The sequence below is a fragment of the Diorhabda sublineata genome, chromosome 3, assembly GCF_026230105.1.
Source record: "Diorhabda sublineata isolate icDioSubl1.1 chromosome 3, icDioSubl1.1, whole genome shotgun sequence".
Classification (NCBI taxonomy): Eukaryota; Metazoa; Arthropoda; class Insecta; order Coleoptera; family Chrysomelidae; genus Diorhabda; species Diorhabda sublineata.
This window is the reverse complement of record NC_079476.1, coordinates 18954478-18973782: the sequence shown is the minus strand read 5'-3', so window position 1 is coordinate 18973782 and position 19305 is coordinate 18954478. Positions and strand designations below refer to the sequence as shown.

Below are 19305 nucleotides of genomic sequence, written 5' to 3'. Positions count from 1 at the left end.
TTAGGCCACCCACAATACTTCATTACTATATTTTGTATATTTGTACTATTTTTTTAGATTGTATGTATTTATAAAACTTTTTGTATCATATACAACTAATTTTGTTTTATTTATACGGTATTAAATCATTAATATGGCTCTAATAATTGTATCCATAGACAAACACTAAATCAATTATCTATTAAGTAAAATAAAAATGTCATTGCTGTCAAATGTCAATATATTTAATTTTTAGAAAAAGTATGAAAGGGAGCCGGTCCCTCGTGTTAATTATTAATAAAGAAACTTTAACGTTTTCTTAACGAAATAATTATTAATAGTATCTTCTAATCAACCAAAGTTAATTATTTTGACTGTCATCAAAACAAAAGATGGTTGTGTTTTGAAGTATTCAAAAGTTTCATAATTTACATTCATAATTTTCCTCCAAAAAAAGACTGTTTTGCATCATTACTTTTAGTGTTTTAGTGAAGTTGTACCTAAAAAATGATTAGAATTATCCAAATATCAAAAAATTTGACTGTTAATCATTCTAGAAATAGTATTTTACGATGTTCCACTCAGTCGACGATTAAAACAATTTGTAAGTATCACAATTTTATTGAGAATATACTTTCCAATTACAGATATGTTTAATATATTTTCAGTAAATAGATCAAACACTATTAGATCCTTATCAGACAAATGTGACGACGATCGTAAAAAGAAGGTAGGTGATAAACCCGAAAAAGGCTGCGTCCAATCCCATCCTTCTTCCATTAAACCCGCCGAATGTAAAACTGATCAACCAACTTCCGGAGTTAAACTGAAAGATTGCAATCCTATTGTTATTAACCCATGCAAAACACCCGTTATTCCGGTATATAAATATCCTTAATCCTTATATATGTGTAAGTGCTTCTTTTTGCAGCAAATACCATCACTTAAAGATTGTCATCCTACAAATTTGATGAGTGAAATACCAGAACCGGCCGGGAACTGGGAGGAAAAGGATAGTATGGTTAGAAAACAAAATAGAAGGTGGTTACTTTTGGGTTTATTGTTTACTGCTTTTACCGTTGGTACGGTAAGTATTTAAAATTTTTACAGTAATTTGATAATGTATAATATTCGATTTTTTATCTCAGATTTTTTATATTAATCCATTGAAAAAGGAGGAAGAGATAAAAACAGATGATGGGAAAAAGAGTGAGTAAATTCTTTAAATTTTTAATTTGTTTATCTAAAAAGCTTCGATTACTTTCTTTTTCATGTAATCCTTAAATTTAGCTCATTTTTCATATAAATTCTAGATAAAGTTTTTCGGGAATTTTCTTTCTTATATTTGGCAACATTGTACATACTTATTTTATAACCTTTATTGATTTTATTTTTTTAGACTTTTGTTTATTTTAGTCAATTTCTTTATCATTTTTTGGGGAAATTTAGAAAAAATGATATGGGGAACTAAATGACAATGACAATATTTTATTTGTTTTTTTTTAAATTTAATTTGATAAAAATGTTTCCAGTATTTTCTTTTTTATTTATTAATTGAATTTAATTATATTATATGAATTTTGGATCAAATTTCTTCGAAATTTCGTTTTACGAATATTTTCCTACATTTTGTCAACCATTTATTTGAAATTTCTTCATTGTTTTGTGCTTTATTTGTTTTTATTTATTTTATTGAGGTTTAACTTGTTTCTTATATGAATTTTGGATCAAGTATCTTATGAATTTCTTTTTGTGTATCTGGCAACGTTGCAAATACTTCATTTTATCACTTTCAGTAGTTTTTTCATCTAGAACTTCAATAAGTAATCTTTTTTTAGTATTTTATCCATTTTTCAATCGTTTCGACAATTTTTATTGAAATTTTGAAATTGGTTTGCTGAAAATACAATCTGAGGAATCAAATCACATTTAGGCAATATTTTTTTTTTTCATTTTTTTCAAATTTTCTTTTCGATGCTTTAATTAATTCAATAGAAATGTTTCCAGCATTTCCTTATTTATTTATTGAATTTAATTTTATTTTACTAGTTTCCTATATAAATTTTAAAACAAATTTCTCATAAATTTCGTGTTAAGAATATTTTCCTTCATTTTGTCAACCATTTTTTGAAAATCTTCCATTGATTTGCGCCTTATTTCATCATTGTATTTATTATGGTTTAAGAATGATGTCGGATGTACATTGCTGTTCAATCATATTTTTATTATCATTTTTTACCGGTAGAAGAAAAAAAGAAATATCCTGCGTCTTCAAAAGATATACCGAAGGATGTGCCTTATTTATTGATAGGAGGAGGTACTGCTTCTTTTAGCGCATTCCGTTCAATCAAAACTAGAGATCCTACTGCTAAAGTAAGTCATTAACAATTTCATGAGTAATTGATCACACTATATGTTAATTACTACAGACACAATGAACATGATAATTATTCATTAAACGCTCGTTTTAAAATGTATAAATGAGTTTCAGTGTAGTTTTTTATGAAATTCATAGCGAACACACTGTTTAATACACCAACACTAACATTTATACTGTTTGATTCATATTTTGACAGCCAAATTAAAAGTTACCAAGTCTGAAGTTGATAATTGTTCATTAAAATGCGCGTTCGACAGTAGATACGAGTTTTATTGTAGTTCTGAAACTGATTGGTGAAATTTATAACAGGCATATTGTTTAGTGTATCACTAGTTATATTGACACTGTTGTGATAAGTGATTATTGAAAGGTGCATTTCAGTGTAGTAGTGAGCTTTAGTGTAATTCTTGGACTATTTGATGAAATTCAAAGCAAATACACTAACAACACTCACATTTACACAATTTTACTCGCATTTAGACGGGCAAATTGAAATTTTTTGTCTCAGAAATTGTTAAATGATCATTGGAACTAGCGATTTACCAAATATATGACTTTAGAGATTTTTGTCATTGTTTATTAAGTAGAAATGAAACTATTTTAGGTACTAATGATATCAAACGACTTGTTCTACCCTTATATGCGTCCCCCGTTGTCTAAAGAAATATGGTATAACGACGAAGAATCTGCTAAAAACTATTTTTTCAAACAGTGGAATGGTTCGCAAAGGAGGTAGGTAATTAATATCGAAAACGTTCTTTCAGTATACATTCGATTAAATTTTTTTTTCAGTATATTTTATGAACCCGACAACTTTTATACCGAATGTAAAGATTTAGAATCTAGTGAAAATGGTGGTTTAGCGGTAGCTAGAGGTTGGACTATAAAAAAATTAGATGTAATAGAAAATATCGCGTATTTAGATGACGGAGCGGAAATTCGGTACAGAAAATGTCTCATAGCTACAGGTAATTACATAAATATTGATTATAATCGTGGAAACAAATTTTTTTTGCTAATTTTTAGGTGCCAAACCCAATTTTTCACCGGTGTTCGCAAATGCATCGACCGATCCTAAATTGAAAGATTTGATAAGGTCTTATAGGAACATCACCGATTTTGAAGAATTGTATGATATGTTTAAAAAAGCTAAAACTGTAGCTATAGTCGGAGGTGGATTTTTGGGAAGCGAATTGGCTTGTGCTTTGGGTAAAAAAGCTAAAGATGGTAAGTATAATATAGTGTAAAAAAAATAAGTTGATCTAATTAGTGACTAAAATTTTCGTACGTTATGATTCATCTTCAGGAATTTGAGATAAACAATGAAAATTTACTGTTAATAAAAACTGTTTTCCAAGTATTGTGTTGTTTGTCCCACGTAAACAGTCACATTATCATCACAAAGTATCTCATAAATAATTTTATTTTGTTTTTGGAATTTTTGTTTGATATTGTTTTGTTTATTTTTCAAAAATCCTACACGAATTTTTCAAAAAAATAGTATTTTTTCAATTTTTTTTCTTTTTTACGATTTTAGTGTTAATATGTTTTTCGAGTATTGTGTTGTTTGTCCCACGTTAACAGTCACTCTATCAAAATATCTCATATATGATTCATATTTCATATTCATATTTTTTTGTGATTTTTTCTTTACTAATATAAAATATATTGCAACAAATTTCTTAGCTCGAGAACTGGCAACATTATTTCCACATCTATATTCTGGATCGAGATTCCTAGGAATTTCGTTTCTTGTATCTGGCACCGTTGTAAATACTTTGCTTTGTCACTTATACCAATTTTTACACATAGAACTTCAATCGGGTGACTTTTTTATATTTATTTCTTAATTATTCCATCATTTTTTACTTTGATATGAAATACCTAAAGATAAAATTTTAGGTGTCTATTGGTTTTTGGAATATTTCTCTTCAATTTTTTCGAAATTTCACGATTATTTTGTACCTTATTTAATCACTTTGGTGTAACTTATTTTTTTATACAGAATTCTGGATAGAGTTTATCAGAACTTTCATTTCTTATCCATATCCTATACATTTTTTTTTAACTTTCATTTGAAGTATTATCTTATTTATTTCTTTAAAATTTGTTTTTTCAAGAAAAGGGTGAACCTAAAAAAGTGTATCAAATATTCCGAGAATCCGGAAACATGGGCAAAGTGCTACCGGAATATCTTTCGCTTTGGTCAACAGACAAAGTGCAAGATGAAGGAGCCATTGTAAGTAATTTCCTTTTTTAACAAACCTTATACGGATTTTTCCCTAAAAAATGATATATATATATATATATATATATATATATATATATATATATATATATATATATATATATATATATATATATTTATATATTTATATAAATTCATTTCTTTGCTTAATTTTTCAGTACTGATAGTACTGAAAATACAAAAACGATTTACTGTATTGTAGGTTTTGTCAAAAACTGAAGTTGTGGGTGTAAGAAGTGACGGTAAAGAAGGTTTAACGTTGACCCTAAACAATGGTAAAACTATGGATGTTGATTTCGTAATAGTGGCGATGGGTGTAACGCCCAACACAGATCTAGCGGAAGAATCCGATTTGGAAGTAGACCCCGAATTAGGCGGATTTTTAGTTAATACGGAATTACAAGCTAGAACCGACGTTTACATCGTAAGTTTAGAAAAAAAAATGATAAAACTAAACAAATTATCCGTTTTTATTTCAGGCTGGTGATTGCGCATGTTTCTACGATACGAAATTGGGCCGTCGACGTTTCGAACACCACGACCACGCCGTCGTCACGGGGAAATTAGCTGGAGAAAATATGACTGGCGGTCGTCAACCGTATTTACATCAAAGTATGTTTTGGTCCGATCTAGGACCGGACGTAGGTTACGAGGCGATCGGTATAGTGGATTCTTCTTTACCTACGGTAGCAGTATTCGCAAAAGCAACCGATAAGGATAATCCCAAAGCAGTGGTGACCGCAACCGATGAAGGAATCAGATCTAAAACCGAGGAGGTAAATTGATTCTATCGTAATTTTTATATCTGTTCATAAATCAACAGACTAATACCTATAAAGTTGGTATGGGACATAGTATCTCTAAGTTTATCTATGGCACAGAAAAAGTACCTATGTTTCATTTGGAATCTATAGGAATTTTTTTCTTTGTACTTTTAGTACTGTTTGTATTAGATTCGTTCATATTTGCTAGACTTTCTTTCGTATCTTTGTTATAAAAATATTTTGTAAAAAAATTATTGTGGTAGGTTTCAATTATTTCCTAACCCCCCCCCCCCAATTGAATATTTTTGTAAATCGCAGTTTTCCTGAAACAATTAATACTTTTCAAAATTAATTATCCTAAAAGAAAAAACCGGTATTGCCATTTTATTATAAATTTTTCACTTTCACTATTCATATTAATTGTTTTCCATCTATGTGTACAGTATCGACAGAAATGTTTCATTTATATTCCAGATCCCTCAGGAATGCGATAAAAATTTGTCGGAAAAACAAAAACAAGAAATGGCAATGGTGAGACAACCGCTCAGTATACCGAACGTATCTGAGGGTGAAGATTTTGGTAAAGGTATCGTCTTTTACCTAAGAGACGACGTAGTGGTCGGTATACTGTTGTGGAACATCTATAATAGAATGAATGTAGCTAGACAAGTTTTGATGGATCACAAAAAATACGAAGATCTTAACGACGTTGCCAAATTGTTTAACATACACGAAACTACCGATGAAACTACCAACAACGAAACTACTAACGACGAAACTAAATAAAACAAATCTACCCTTGGACAAAATGACGTCGTTAAACATTGGAATATGTGAGTGTTTAAGGTTGGCAATGCGGCGAGAGAAAATGCATTTTGTACAAACAAACTGTCACTTGTCATATACTATAATTTGGTTTTGTTGATTGTTGTATTTTTGGAAAAACATACGTTTCGTTAATAAAATTTTTATGAAATAGATTAAATTTTGAATGCTAAGCATTTGTATCAAATCGTACAAAACTTCGAAGCCGCCCCTGTCATATAGATGTTCTGGAACATACTTCATATAAATATGAGACGACTGGAGAGTCAGTGTGGTCTAGTACGAAAAATGAGATCTCGTAAAGTCGATACTTTCCCATGGGGTATTAGGTAGTTCCTTGGAATATTTTTATTGGCATTCATTCGCTCCCCGTATGACCTTTTTTATTCATATTTCCTTCTTATGATCAATTTTTATTATTTCTTCTTATGATCTCCTTTCTTCATATTTCTATAAATTCTCATAGTTTTTGGCTTTTCCTGCTTTTCTTCTCACATATTAGGTTTTTTCCTTATCTTTCTATAATATTTTTGGTTTTTGGCTTCTTATGATTTTATTCATTATTATCTTCATCTTTCTATTCATTTCTATAGTTTTTGGCCTCCAATGTCTTTCTTCGTTTTTCTATAAATTTTCATCATTTTTAGTTTTCTCATCTTCTCTTTGCGTATTTTTATATGTGGAAAGAAATATAGAAAAAGACAAAAATTCATAGAACGATGAAGAAAAAGGATCATTAGAATCCAAATCCACAAAAATTTATATAAAAATGAAAAAAGAGGACCAAATGAATACAGATACCAGAAATTTTCTTAGATTTCGGCTTTTTACGACCTTTTCCGTTTTGGCTTCTAATGATCTTATTTATTCATCTTTCTATTCATTTATATGGTTTCTGACTTCTTATTGTCCTCTCACTTTATGTTTATATAAATTTTCACGGTACCAGAATTCTTACGACCTTTGTCTTTTATTTCTTTTTTTTTGGCTTCCTATGACTTTTTTCTTCGTTTTAATTTCGGGTAGATCAAACAGATATTTTGAATGGAGACATCAAAAATAATTTTCCATTAAGCAAAACTTCTTGCGCTATAACACTGCTCTTAGTTGAGACCCCAAAAACCTAATAGATAAGGTTTTTCAGGTGAGTTTTCCGGCACTTTCGATCACTTCTTACGAGGGTTTTCCAGTTTAAAAAACTCTTACACTATTACACCGTTACACTCGTGTAACGGAGAAATTACTTTTCGGTGAAATGGAAAGAACGTAAATGATAGAAATTATACAACGTTGCCACGTTATATTTTTTTTTCTGATTAAATATTTAGATTTGTTCAATCACAACATATGTACACATATATTTTAATAAAAATAAAGAAAGGGTGAGGTGAAAATAAAAACGTCATAATAATAAATAGTATATATTTAGAAAATAAATAAACCTACTTTTGCAACAACACATAATTAGAGCAATTTTTTACAAATAAAAAACTAATTCTATCATTATATAAATTACCATCATTCACACTGAAATCCTTTCGTAGCTCACACATTCATTTTTCTCATACAATAAATAAGATTAGAGCGGCTCAAAATAGAAACCGCATCTACGTCCAGTCATATTCCTTTTCTAAAAGAAAATAAAACGAAAAAAAATTATGTAAATAGTTATTACATTGCTAAAATAAATACTATACAAAATACGTATAAAAAACCCACTAGATTATATAAATAATGCGTCATAATTGGTTATACAGCAATTTAGATAGATAAAATCAAAATGGCAGCTTACGACATTAGTACGTTCGCACATATGAACGTTTATTGTCTCTTCCATCTGGGAAATTATCATTTCGACTCCATTTTTGCAGTCCAGAAGTGTGACGTAGTAACCATAGATAACCGAGTAATTATCATTAATTGTTGAAATTTCTTATTGAATAAAATCGCTATGAGACAAATTATGTCTCAAAAATGACTAATTGTTGTAATAATAAACATCTCCATCCTTTTAAAACAATGAAAAGTTAATTCATGACGTCATTACTAATGACCAGGATCTGATTTGTATTTCGAAGTATGGCGGTTACAATGTTACCAACTATTATGAAGATAATTTTGTTGAAAATGCTTGTTTTGATTGCTAATATCTCTTCCCAAGGACTGTTGGGGTGTTTCGTTTTTTTTTTGTAGAATAATAGGTATTTTGATTAATCTTAAATTTGAATTTCACTGTTTCATGATTTAAAATCATTGCTGTAAAACCTATTATAAATATTGCTCAATTGATATATTTATTTTTTAATCTAGCGATAAATCCAGCATAACAAACAATTTTACTTGGATAAAGGGGCTTTTTCACCATCAGATAAACATTTTAAAGAAATAATTCGATAAGAGCCCATTTTATACGACTTTGGTTTTGTCATTTTCCAATTTTTTTTCGTAAAAATTTAATAAATTTAATCTAGTCCTATTTGACACAATAAAAATTCAATCCAATTTCTTAACCTAACTTTTACTAAATTGGACGAATTTTAAAAATTCAATAAGAATAAATTAATAAAGTCCTGTTTTTTTTCTGATTTTTATACTTCGTTACATTCTAAATATTTTTCGCGGCAGTTGTCTCCGTAACGGCCCCGTCTTCCAGCTTCGTAGAAAACGTCAAACGATGATCCCAACGATTTTTCCATAACATAACTAATAGCGTAGCTGTAAAAGATAATTTTTCCCAATTTAAAAATTGTTACAAACAATAATCATTTATGTCAGAATCAAATAGTTTTGGTATCACCCTCATATACAAAAATTATTTACTTGCATACAACGGTTGAGTTGAAGAGATTTCACATTGAGTTTACAATTTTGACACAACAGTAACAAATGCAATCACTGAACTTAATGTGTAAATATTGTTTCACACGTTGGCAGCTGTGTTGCTTATTTAAAATATAACTGTTTTCAAATTAATGCACTAAACTCAAACGTCTTAACATATCATTATGTTTTTAAATGATACGGAGGGTTTTAACGTTTCAATATATTTATTATATTACAACGTGGCAACGATGCAAACAACTGTCATGTTGATTCAATTTAAGCACAGAACACACCTAAGGGTATTACCAAGGAACATACCCAAGGTAATGTTCTGTGGTAATTTGTGACTATTGAAGAATTGCATTTTAGTTAATTGCCGAATAAAAATGTATCAATAGGAAAACTTCCAAAGTTAACAGAATTTCAAATATTATGAAGTGAAATCAAAACTAAAAAAATATCTTTAAAACGATAAGATAACAGCTTGTAGTTTCGACAGGATATAATTTGCTTTTCTATAAGATAACAAAGAGAACTAGATATCATGAAATTCCTTTTAGATTTCAAATCAAATCTTAAAAGTGTTAGAATTAAAAAAGAATTGTTTTACTTATGAAAAATTACTATTTTTGTTATCTAAATCAATTTACGTGAAATATTAGGTTAGGTTAGGTTGCGCAAAAAATAAATAATGTTTTATAGTATTGGAAAGTTCTAAATTGACTACGTAATTAAATTTTTATAAAAATAATTTTATGTGTATAAAAATTTACCTTCCTAGATGACAGTACAAAGAACTTTGTCCAATATCTTTTGAACATTCGCTGTTTGCTTGACAAACGTATCTTTCCATACATTTAGTATCTCCAGTTGATAAGGATCTCATGTAACCTTTCATCATAGCAAGACTGGCCGTAGCGGCATCGCTGATCGAATCCTTTTTACCCACGCTCCTTGCTTGTAATGAACGATGTGAAAAAGATGTTTTTAATGCGTCCAGAAGGTTCACCACTATGTTTATAAACTAACAAAAAAAGTTAATTATAAATAATGTCTAACGAAACTCCAGTCTACATATTTTTTTTCAAATGGATTATTCTATCTGAACTATACATGGAGGGGTAAATAATGTTTAATATATTGTTATTATGCCACACCCTGTATATTCATATCGTATTAGAGGTGTTGTGTACTAATACCATATCTGACCACCAGTATTTCTAAGCAAATAGTATTTTATATTTTTCACTACATATCAAGCATGTTTATCGTGCTCTATCATTGAGTAACAACCCTCTCCCACCAGTCACAAGTGACATCCTGTATAATACTTCTATCAAATACAACGCAATAATCTGAATGTAACTGATAAAACCTTATTGATATTTTTCGCTATCTGATGACAGTTTTAAAATTGACAGCTGACAGAAAATATTACTTGATCGAAATTTATTATTAATTTTATGTTCCACTTTACCCCCATATAATTTCAACTAAATCCCGTGGATATCTAGCGCCATAAATCACTATCGAGAAGGCTTTCGTAGCGGTAATTCCACGATTCCGACAAAACCACTTTGTATAATGCCAAAGGGTAACTAGTTTTATCAAAAATGCAAAAAGTCTCAGAAATTTATTTTGAACCACAGGTTTTTTATCAAGCCGCCATATTGTTAGTTTACAGCACTCGAATGTTAATTCTGCGTTATCAATTATTGGTATTGTTTCTACTGTCAATAGAAAAAGATAGAATATAATAAGTTTGTGTCTTTTCATGTTAACTCAAATGTTCATTTCACCTACAACATGAATACGTGTTATACGGTCAATAGAAAAGGATAGAATATAAAAAATTTGTGTATACTTAAGTTTACAGGGAGTGGCGTGAAAGTGTTCGGATATATTCATATTATTTTGAGCATTTTGTGTTAGTGTGTTAATAAATGTCAAGTTTATTTGAAGACATACCTCACCAGCCTGCCTAGCAATCTTATTAACTTGATCAGGATCTCTGTCTCCCACAACAGCTGATACTACGGCCGCCAGAACACCCTGTGCAATTTTTAAGCTACTACTTAGTGCCAATAATTTTTAAATATATATTTTATGGAGGGTCCATAATATATTTACATTATTTAAATGACTAAAAGCGAAGCTTTTTTTTCTATTTACATAATATAGTTAGTCTGCAGAGAATGTATTGCTAACAAATTATATAACTATCATATTTGTTTTTTGTTCAGAATTTATAAGAGTTCTCTCGTAGTCTAATAAACAAAGGTCTAATTTGTCTTTATATTAGGAAAAAAAGTTATATTTTATAACTTAAAATACATTCTCTCCACACTTTCTGAAATCCCTATACAAAAAATATTTCCAATAACTTAAAAATTACCATTTCCCCAATTAAATCCCAATTAAAATAATAACATTTGTTTATGGTCAAAATTTATCTATTAAAAAATTTAAAATTTACCTGTAGCGGTGAATTTCCGTTATCAACTTTATCGATTCCATCGCCGGTGTTGCCACCTCCTAAAATGGCAGTTAAAATTTTTAAGCCGACAGAAAGTAAATTCGCCCATGGGGATGGCTGGACGGGGGTGTCTAAATCGTCGGATTTATTTGGTCCTTGATTACCGCCTGGACTAAAAATCATTTGCATCACCATTCCTACAAATAATTCATTATATTCCATATAAACAGTTCATAAAAATGCCTACACCTCTAATAACTATTTTCCATAGGAGATTTTTAGAAAGATGTAACAGTAGATTCATGGGTTTCGATGATTATATTTTTCCGAAAACCCGTTACAGTATCAAGTTTTTATAATTGTCGTTTTTTAATTATTATGAGAGTAAAATTTGTTTTGAAAAACTGTTAGTTTAAAAGTAACAGTGGTATAACTAAAACTTCCAGTCTCTATACTTACTGCTGGAGTGCCATCTTTATTTTACAGTTTCCTGCGATATAGCTGAGTAACTCATTTATAAAGTTTGCAATTAAAAATTAAGATGGCGTTGCTAACATTTTGATTTTATAGAAATAAAATAATGAGCCATATTCAGTGTTTATTGTGAAGATACATCATATTCATATAATATTTTGAATAAATTATGCCAATGAAAAATGTGTGGATGAAATGCTCACGGTACTATTAAGTATAAATATAAAATAGAAAGCTCAAGCACAGCGTAACAAAGTTAGAACTGGGACTATAAACGGTTTTAGTTCTTGATTACTGCCTAGATATATAGGTTGTTTGCATAAAATTTTCTACAAACATGCTTTGTATTACGTGTCATTAGTTTACACATCTAATAATGATTTTTATACCAAATTTAGAGCATTTTTGGAAATAAATAACAATTAATTTACGGGTTGTAATATTGAACAATATTTTTCCCTATAACATTCACAGTAACTTCTTTAAGTTTGAAAAAAAAACAGATGGTACTGCAAATCCCATCTCCATAGCTACATGTTTTACTCATTTTTAGATTTTACAGTTTCCTGTCGATGCAGCAGAGCGCTCAACTTCCAATTTATAATTGAGATGGCGTTGTTTATACTTGAATTTCATTAAAATAATAACTGTTTTTTTTGGATATATAAAAAAAACAAACTATAGACATTAAAAATGTATAAATAAAATACTCAAGGTAGAGTTAAATATTTGAAAACAATATTCACTAAGAAAAAAATACTCTTAAACGTCTTTATTTCGGTGACAAAATTATGAAGGATTAATAAATGGATGGAAACTCACCTAATAAGTTCGACCAGGAAAATCCTCCGCCGTTGGTGATGGAATTGTCGCTACTTTCCGCTATGGAATTTGTTTCTACATCGTCTAATCGATCTAAAGCAACTTTTTTAATAGCATTTGGTTTTTCTGCATATTTTCTCTCGGCTCTTTGTAATTGAAGTACGTCCCTGGGTCCTTTAACGGGATAAAAATTACGGAGCTCCGGTTGCGATTCGGCCGCTACAGATGCTACTGGCTTGGAGTTGATTTGAACATTTGGGTACGAAAATGTACCTACCAGAGAACTGGATATCAAAAGAGCTGTAAACGCCCAACCAACAGCTTCTCTGTACATCTGGAAAAAAGCACATACTGTATATTATACAAATTGAAACAAATGTTGGAAGTGGAGTCTAATCTATTTGTGGTCATATTTATAAAATCAGTTTTCAAGATTTTTTTTTATTTTCTTAATTTTTCGTCGTATTTAAGGTATTTTTCTCGGAAAGTACATACAAATACGAACAAAATGAAGAAAAACATGATAAAAATAAATAAAATGAAAACATGTTGGAAATTATAAATTTTCGATTTTTCATGTTCAAAAATGGTATTCCACTTCCAAGCAGCATGGACCAAAGGCCGATTCTGGATTCTTATACCCGAATAACTTTTGAAGGGCAACTACGATGACAGGATAAATTCTTAGTAAAAACTTTAATTTTTCGTTTTTATTTGGATGGATTTTGTTTAAAACTCGTTAATAATACTTTAAAAAATTAATTTTCTTGAACTTCAATAAAAATGCGATGTATAATATTTAACGGAATATTGTAAAGTGTTAATATTCGTACGACCTTCAATTGAATAAGACATTTCCGTATCCGCTATTACAATATGCATCGTCAAAGAAGATCTAGGTCAACGTTATATGTGTTAAGCAAACACGCTTGAATTACTTTTGAAGGTTACTTTAGAACTTAATGCAAAGCATCTAATTTCTGATTGTTTATACTGTTATTAGGTGACATTTTAACAAAAAAATATATAAATTCTTTCATATAATAATAGAATAGGGTATTATTGTATAAAATAGAAGTTTGTTACTAGTTCCAAACATTTTTTTTACGTTTACAATCAATTAGAATAGGAAGGCAATTTCAATTGTAAATCCTAATGTAGGTCAACTTATTGTTTCATATAATTTTATAATTACGTAGTTATTATATTTTAATAGGGTAGTTTGATTCATATAAAGACAATAGAAACTTTCACTGCATTTATATCGTTAACATGAAATTTGAACTTAATTTAGTTAAATATGTGATTTCGGACAATAGGCCGGAGATTCATTAAATATTTATGCTTGACTTAAAAAAGAAGACAAAAGTTGATTTCCGCAATTTAAAATAAAATCGAGTGACACAATATTTAATGACAAAATATCACGCTTTCTAGATAACTTTTTTTTAATGACGTTTACAATAAAATATAATTTTTAACATAAATAAATTTAGTATATGCAGTGGACTAATGAAAATTCGTGACCCTTTCCCATAAAAATACACAAAAATAAAACGAAAAGACAGAGAATTGTTAAGCGCATTTTGATGTATTGTGTGTTGCATAACTAGTGAGGGTATATGATTTCCTGATTCTGAATGATTAAGTTAATATTGAAGATAGAGAAAGCGTGGTATAGGAGCTTGTTTCAATTAGGCCCGAACTGTTGATAAAGTGAGAAAGACAATCGTTATACCACTCTCTATCTTCCTCTATTCTATTCTAATTGGAGATTAACTGTATACATAAAACACCAATCAGAATCGAATAAAAATAGAGAGAGAGCGGTAAACCGCTGCTCCTTGTCATTCTTCCAATAGTATGCATCCTCTTACATGGCGCTCTCTCTTTTTGCTTCCATACGTTCTGGTTCTACTATCAAATTACTGGACGACATTTTCTCTGTACTTGGATACCTCAATATTACTGTTTAAGATAATGCAACGGAATTTCACAAAAACTTGTCGGACCTGTAAACCCAGCCACCAACAGCTTGGTTACCTCAATCCGATGAAGATTCTTCGTTTTCCTTATCCTACTAACTTCTCTCTAGCGCATCTCTCTCTCCTTTTCTCATTTCGATTCAATCAGAGTAGAAAAGTAAAGAGAAATAGAGAATGGTACACCGATGCTCTTCCTCTCTCTGTCAGCCGTTCGGGCCCACTTGAACAAGCTACCATACCTCGATCTCTATGTCTTTAATATTTTCTCTATGAGTAAGAGAAATCATATCCCATCCACAAGTTAGGCAACACACAATGCTGCTACACATTACATTAAAATCTTCTACATTAATAATCTTATCTTTGTTATTAGTATTCGTCCACACTGTATATATTTATATTGAATGGCTATTCAATTGCTTGGGGATTTTTCTGAAAAACAGCTGTACAAGAAATATTGACTAAATCTATGGCGTAATAGTCGGTCAAACTGTACATACAAGATACCGCTTAATTTTTTTTTTTTTTCATTTATTGAACCTCAATAGCATTGAACTTCATTCAGGTTATTAACCCATGTAAAATTTCATCTCGTATCGGCGAAATTCCCTCGTAAATATCTTTAAATCGGTTACATAACAGTATACAAATATTCACGATTGACCCTGCACTTGTTTTTAAATGGCTTTATATATTTTTAACTCTAAAACTAAATATTGTTAATAGGATGGGTGGATAACATAAAAAAGATAATAAGAAATCTTGTATAATTATGATTTAGAAGTTTTTTTCTGATAGACCTGTTCTGCATAATGTAAATCATAAAAACTGTGCTACGTTGATGATTAATAATAACGGTATGTCGTTCCACTGAGACGTATTTCGCGACCTAACATTCTATAACACACATGTTGCGTTCCCGATTTCGGTCTTGTTCGTTCGTATTTTTGTACACAAATTTCGCTTTTAAAATTGTCATATTAACGAATGCATTTCTGCAAAATTCATATAACACTGCAATATTATATTGTGAATAAAAACTTATTTGAACAATAACGGTATTTACTTCAAGAACTACAGCATAAAGATAGGAATCTCTACTTGCACATATACCTGTTATAAAATAACTGTTGTTTTTTCTTAAATTCACGTTATTAGTATCTGTTTGATTGGGAAAAATATAAATTATGAAATCCAACAAAAATTTTGTTATTTAAATATGAACTAAAAGAAAGATATTTATCACTTTAGAGTTTGTATATAGGTAAATTATTTTAATATATTTGAAAATATTTTATTTCAGATTACTAAAATTGGCTACGTTGTATCCCATTTTAAAAATGATTGATGTATTATTAATCATTATGTCAAACATATCTTCATTCTATTCATTCATTATTAAATTTAGAATGAACGTCAGCTGAGTAGAAAGTAATACTAAAATTAAATTTCGTATTTTTTGTATTTTACAAATGTGTAATATATCCGTTAGCTTCCACTTTAGAAAGTTTTCCATAATAGTGGTCAATATCTTTTAACCGGAAATTACGAAAACATAATTATTCACGCAGAACGAACTTGTACTAGATTGAGACATTGAACTTTGAATTGTGTCAAATGTCATGGATCATCGATTATACTTTCGTTTCAATTATTTATATTTCTATGTAAATATTATGAGTAATCTCCGTTTTAGATAATAAACAAGGGCTTAGAGCGTATAAGCATCAGCTACTATGGTTATGACATAAGTTTTTTAACAAAAGTAAGTGGAAATCATATTCGTTTCATTTTTTTCTATTTGAACCGTGAGCTATTAACTATTTTCTTACAACTAGTTTTCGCGCCCTATTAAATTTCTTAATCTTCACATACTATAATTGATTAACAAACATGTATTTGTATAAAATCTTGAAATTATATTGAACAATTAATCAACAACAGTTATGTACATCAACAGAATAACGTAAAGTTTAACGACCTATTTGAAAAATGTTGAACGAATAATGATTCTGTTAACGATTATAACCAAATTGTGTCATTACATCTTTACAATTTGTATACTACTGTCAAAGTCTGGCAGCGTTGTTTAAATTATATTATCCTTAAAAAAGAAGATTCGATTGGTGTTCAATTTACAATTATATACTTCTGATTTTATGTACAAATTTCACCTTTTTGTTGGAAATAATACCCGAGTACGATTTCACTCTTACACTTACACAAGACCGGTCCTGCGTAAATTAGTCACTAATCATTGACTCTTAATAAAAAGTAACGATGAGTAGTAGACAAGTTTGTGTGTACGAACGACCTACTTATATAGTTTCAACGTTCGAGAATTGATATCTGTACATTAAACCTTTATCTCGAATTCTTCTAAAGTGAAAATATATATTGATGAACTTTCTTTAAGAATCCATCGTAAATAGAAGAAATTTACTAGCATTATTTTTTATACGTCATGTTAACATTGGTATTAATAACTAATCAGATAATTAATTTAATTTGAAATCACTTTTTTATATTAATTCATATTATATTCGTTAGATAGAAAGTTTTAATTGAATATTTAAATAATAAATTATAATTGCATTCCACATAAATAGTATTCTTCTTCTTTTTCCATATTCATATAGCAGATATTTTACTTACATTGCAATTAATTTTTATCCGAATTTAGGTATATATATGACAGTTCAAAATATACAGGGTGATTCTGTGATAATTCCAATTAGATTAGAGATGAAACTATAAAAATCCATATAATTTTTTGACAAGATTTCAAAATAATAAAAGGGACATTAAAGACATAAGAGATAACAAATAATTTGAAAAAGAAGAGTGTTCACTTCAATTTGGCTTAATAGAGCGACATTTTACAACAGGGTGTGGGTTGACACAATCTAAACCAAAATTTGGCTATTTACCTTTTAATATAGGGATCGATCTGGCTTTTAGCTACAACGAATTGATAGAAAATACAGGGGGATGCAACTCGTTTACTTTAATTGGGCATCTTAGAGCGACGTTTTATACGAATGGGGTGTGGGTAGACAGAATCTAAACCTATATTTAGGTATTTAACTTTTAACATAAGGATCGATCTGGTTTTAACATCAGGATAGAAAAACAGCTCGTTTACTTTAATTTGGCATCTTAGAGCGACGTTTTATATGAAGAGGATGTGGATATGCGCAATTTAAACCTTAATTTGATTATTTAACTTCTAATATATGGATCTATTTGGCATTTAGCTTCAACGTCATGATAGAAACTACAGGGGATGCAGAGTAATTGTTTATTTCAATTGGGCGTTTTGGAACGACATTTAATAAAAGGAGGGTGAGGGTGAGTACAATTTAGACTTATATTTGGGTATTTAACTTTTAATGTATAAGTTGATCTGATATTTAGCCATGATTTTTTCCCTAAAAGGGGTTCATAATGAATAAATATTTAAAAAACTCAGTATTATTATTTATACAATACAATACAAAGTAGATTCCAAAAAGTCTAACGAATATTTAAATAAAAGTAAAATACCCAATAAAAGTGAGAAACAGGTAAATTAGTATTAGTATTAAGATGCCAGTATATAGAGATAACTGACCTTTTTAATTTCCTTCTGTAATATTACAAAGTCGCATAGTAGAGTCATTATTGTTTAAAATCAAAAATATTTTCATATATCGACCATTTTTTTCAATTGAAGATATATAAAATAATATTTACAGTCTGTTCTCAAAAATATATTACTGATATAAAATATATACAGGATATCCTGTATAAAAATGACGCAATATTTCAATAATATAATTTTGAAAAATATAAAATTGGAATATATATATATATATATATATATATATATATATATATATATATATATATATATATATATAATAAATTAAATAAGAAATCCAAAACTTACTTTTAAGGATTTCAAAAATTTCGAACGCGAATTTCTTCAAGAACTGCACTAGTCTACAAACAGTAAAAGAAATCTTCACGAAATGACTTCTAAATACCTTGAACTTCACTTTATATAGATGACCCACTTACCTCTTCTTTCGAAGCTGTACGGTCTCTACCACGGCAGTACTCCCAAACGGTTACCAAAAGAAAATAAATAATACGATCAGGTGTTTTTCTTTTATTTTAAATTTTTCATTTTTTCATTATTTCGTGCTATCTGGATTTTCCTATTTCGTATCCGTTTTGAATTCTGACTAATTTAATAAAATATGTAGGAGAAAGTTTTTTATTATTGTAAATATGGACGAGATGAATCAGAACAATTTTGTCGGGCTGATGGAATGACCTCAAGACCTGGAAAATGCTGTTTTTCTTTTTTCTTTTTTAAATATAAAGATGATTAGTTCGTATACAAACAGGATAATATTTTACATAATATATAAAAATCTCATTATCTGCTCCTATCAGTGGCGTGGTATAAAATATTATATGTTCGGTAATGTTTTCAAAAAAACTTCACCGGGATTTTTACTAAAAGATATGAAATTTTTTAA

At 29.2% G+C, this 19305-nt stretch overlaps 2 protein-coding genes across 3 annotated transcripts; one reads left to right on the top strand and one right to left on the bottom strand.

Annotated features, from left to right (window-relative positions):
* Positions 1-183: 183 nt before the first annotated feature.
* On the top strand, positions 184-9886 carry LOC130442040 (apoptosis-inducing factor 1, mitochondrial). Of its 2 annotated transcripts, none has more exons than XM_056776006.1 (12): positions 184-583; positions 648-709; positions 911-1066; positions 1128-1188; positions 2225-2352; positions 2964-3091; positions 3152-3327; positions 3386-3586; positions 4480-4598; positions 4810-5031; positions 5087-5383; positions 5846-9886. In XM_056776006.1, exons 1-12 carry the CDS (start codon positions 487-489, stop codon positions 6155-6157), a joined length of 1959 nt encoding a protein of 652 aa, XP_056631984.1. In that variant the 5' UTR covers positions 184-486; the 3' UTR covers positions 6158-9886. The 2 variants fall into 2 exon arrangements, with proteins under 2 accessions (XP_056631984.1, XP_056631983.1); XM_056776005.1 differs by having other exon boundaries at positions 202-583; positions 648-859; positions 5846-6486.
* Positions 7607-18792, bottom strand: LOC130442041 (uncharacterized). The gene is made up of 6 exons (XM_056776007.1): positions 18708-18792; positions 12792-13125; positions 11496-11692; positions 10988-11071; positions 9793-10043; positions 7607-8911 (listed from the first exon to the last, which is right to left on the bottom strand). The coding sequence occupies exons 2-6, from the start codon at positions 13123-13125 to the stop codon at positions 8785-8787; spliced, it is 993 nt and encodes a 330-aa protein (XP_056631985.1). The 5' UTR covers positions 18708-18792; the 3' UTR covers positions 7607-8784.
* Between the last annotated feature and the right edge of the window lie 513 nt (positions 18793-19305).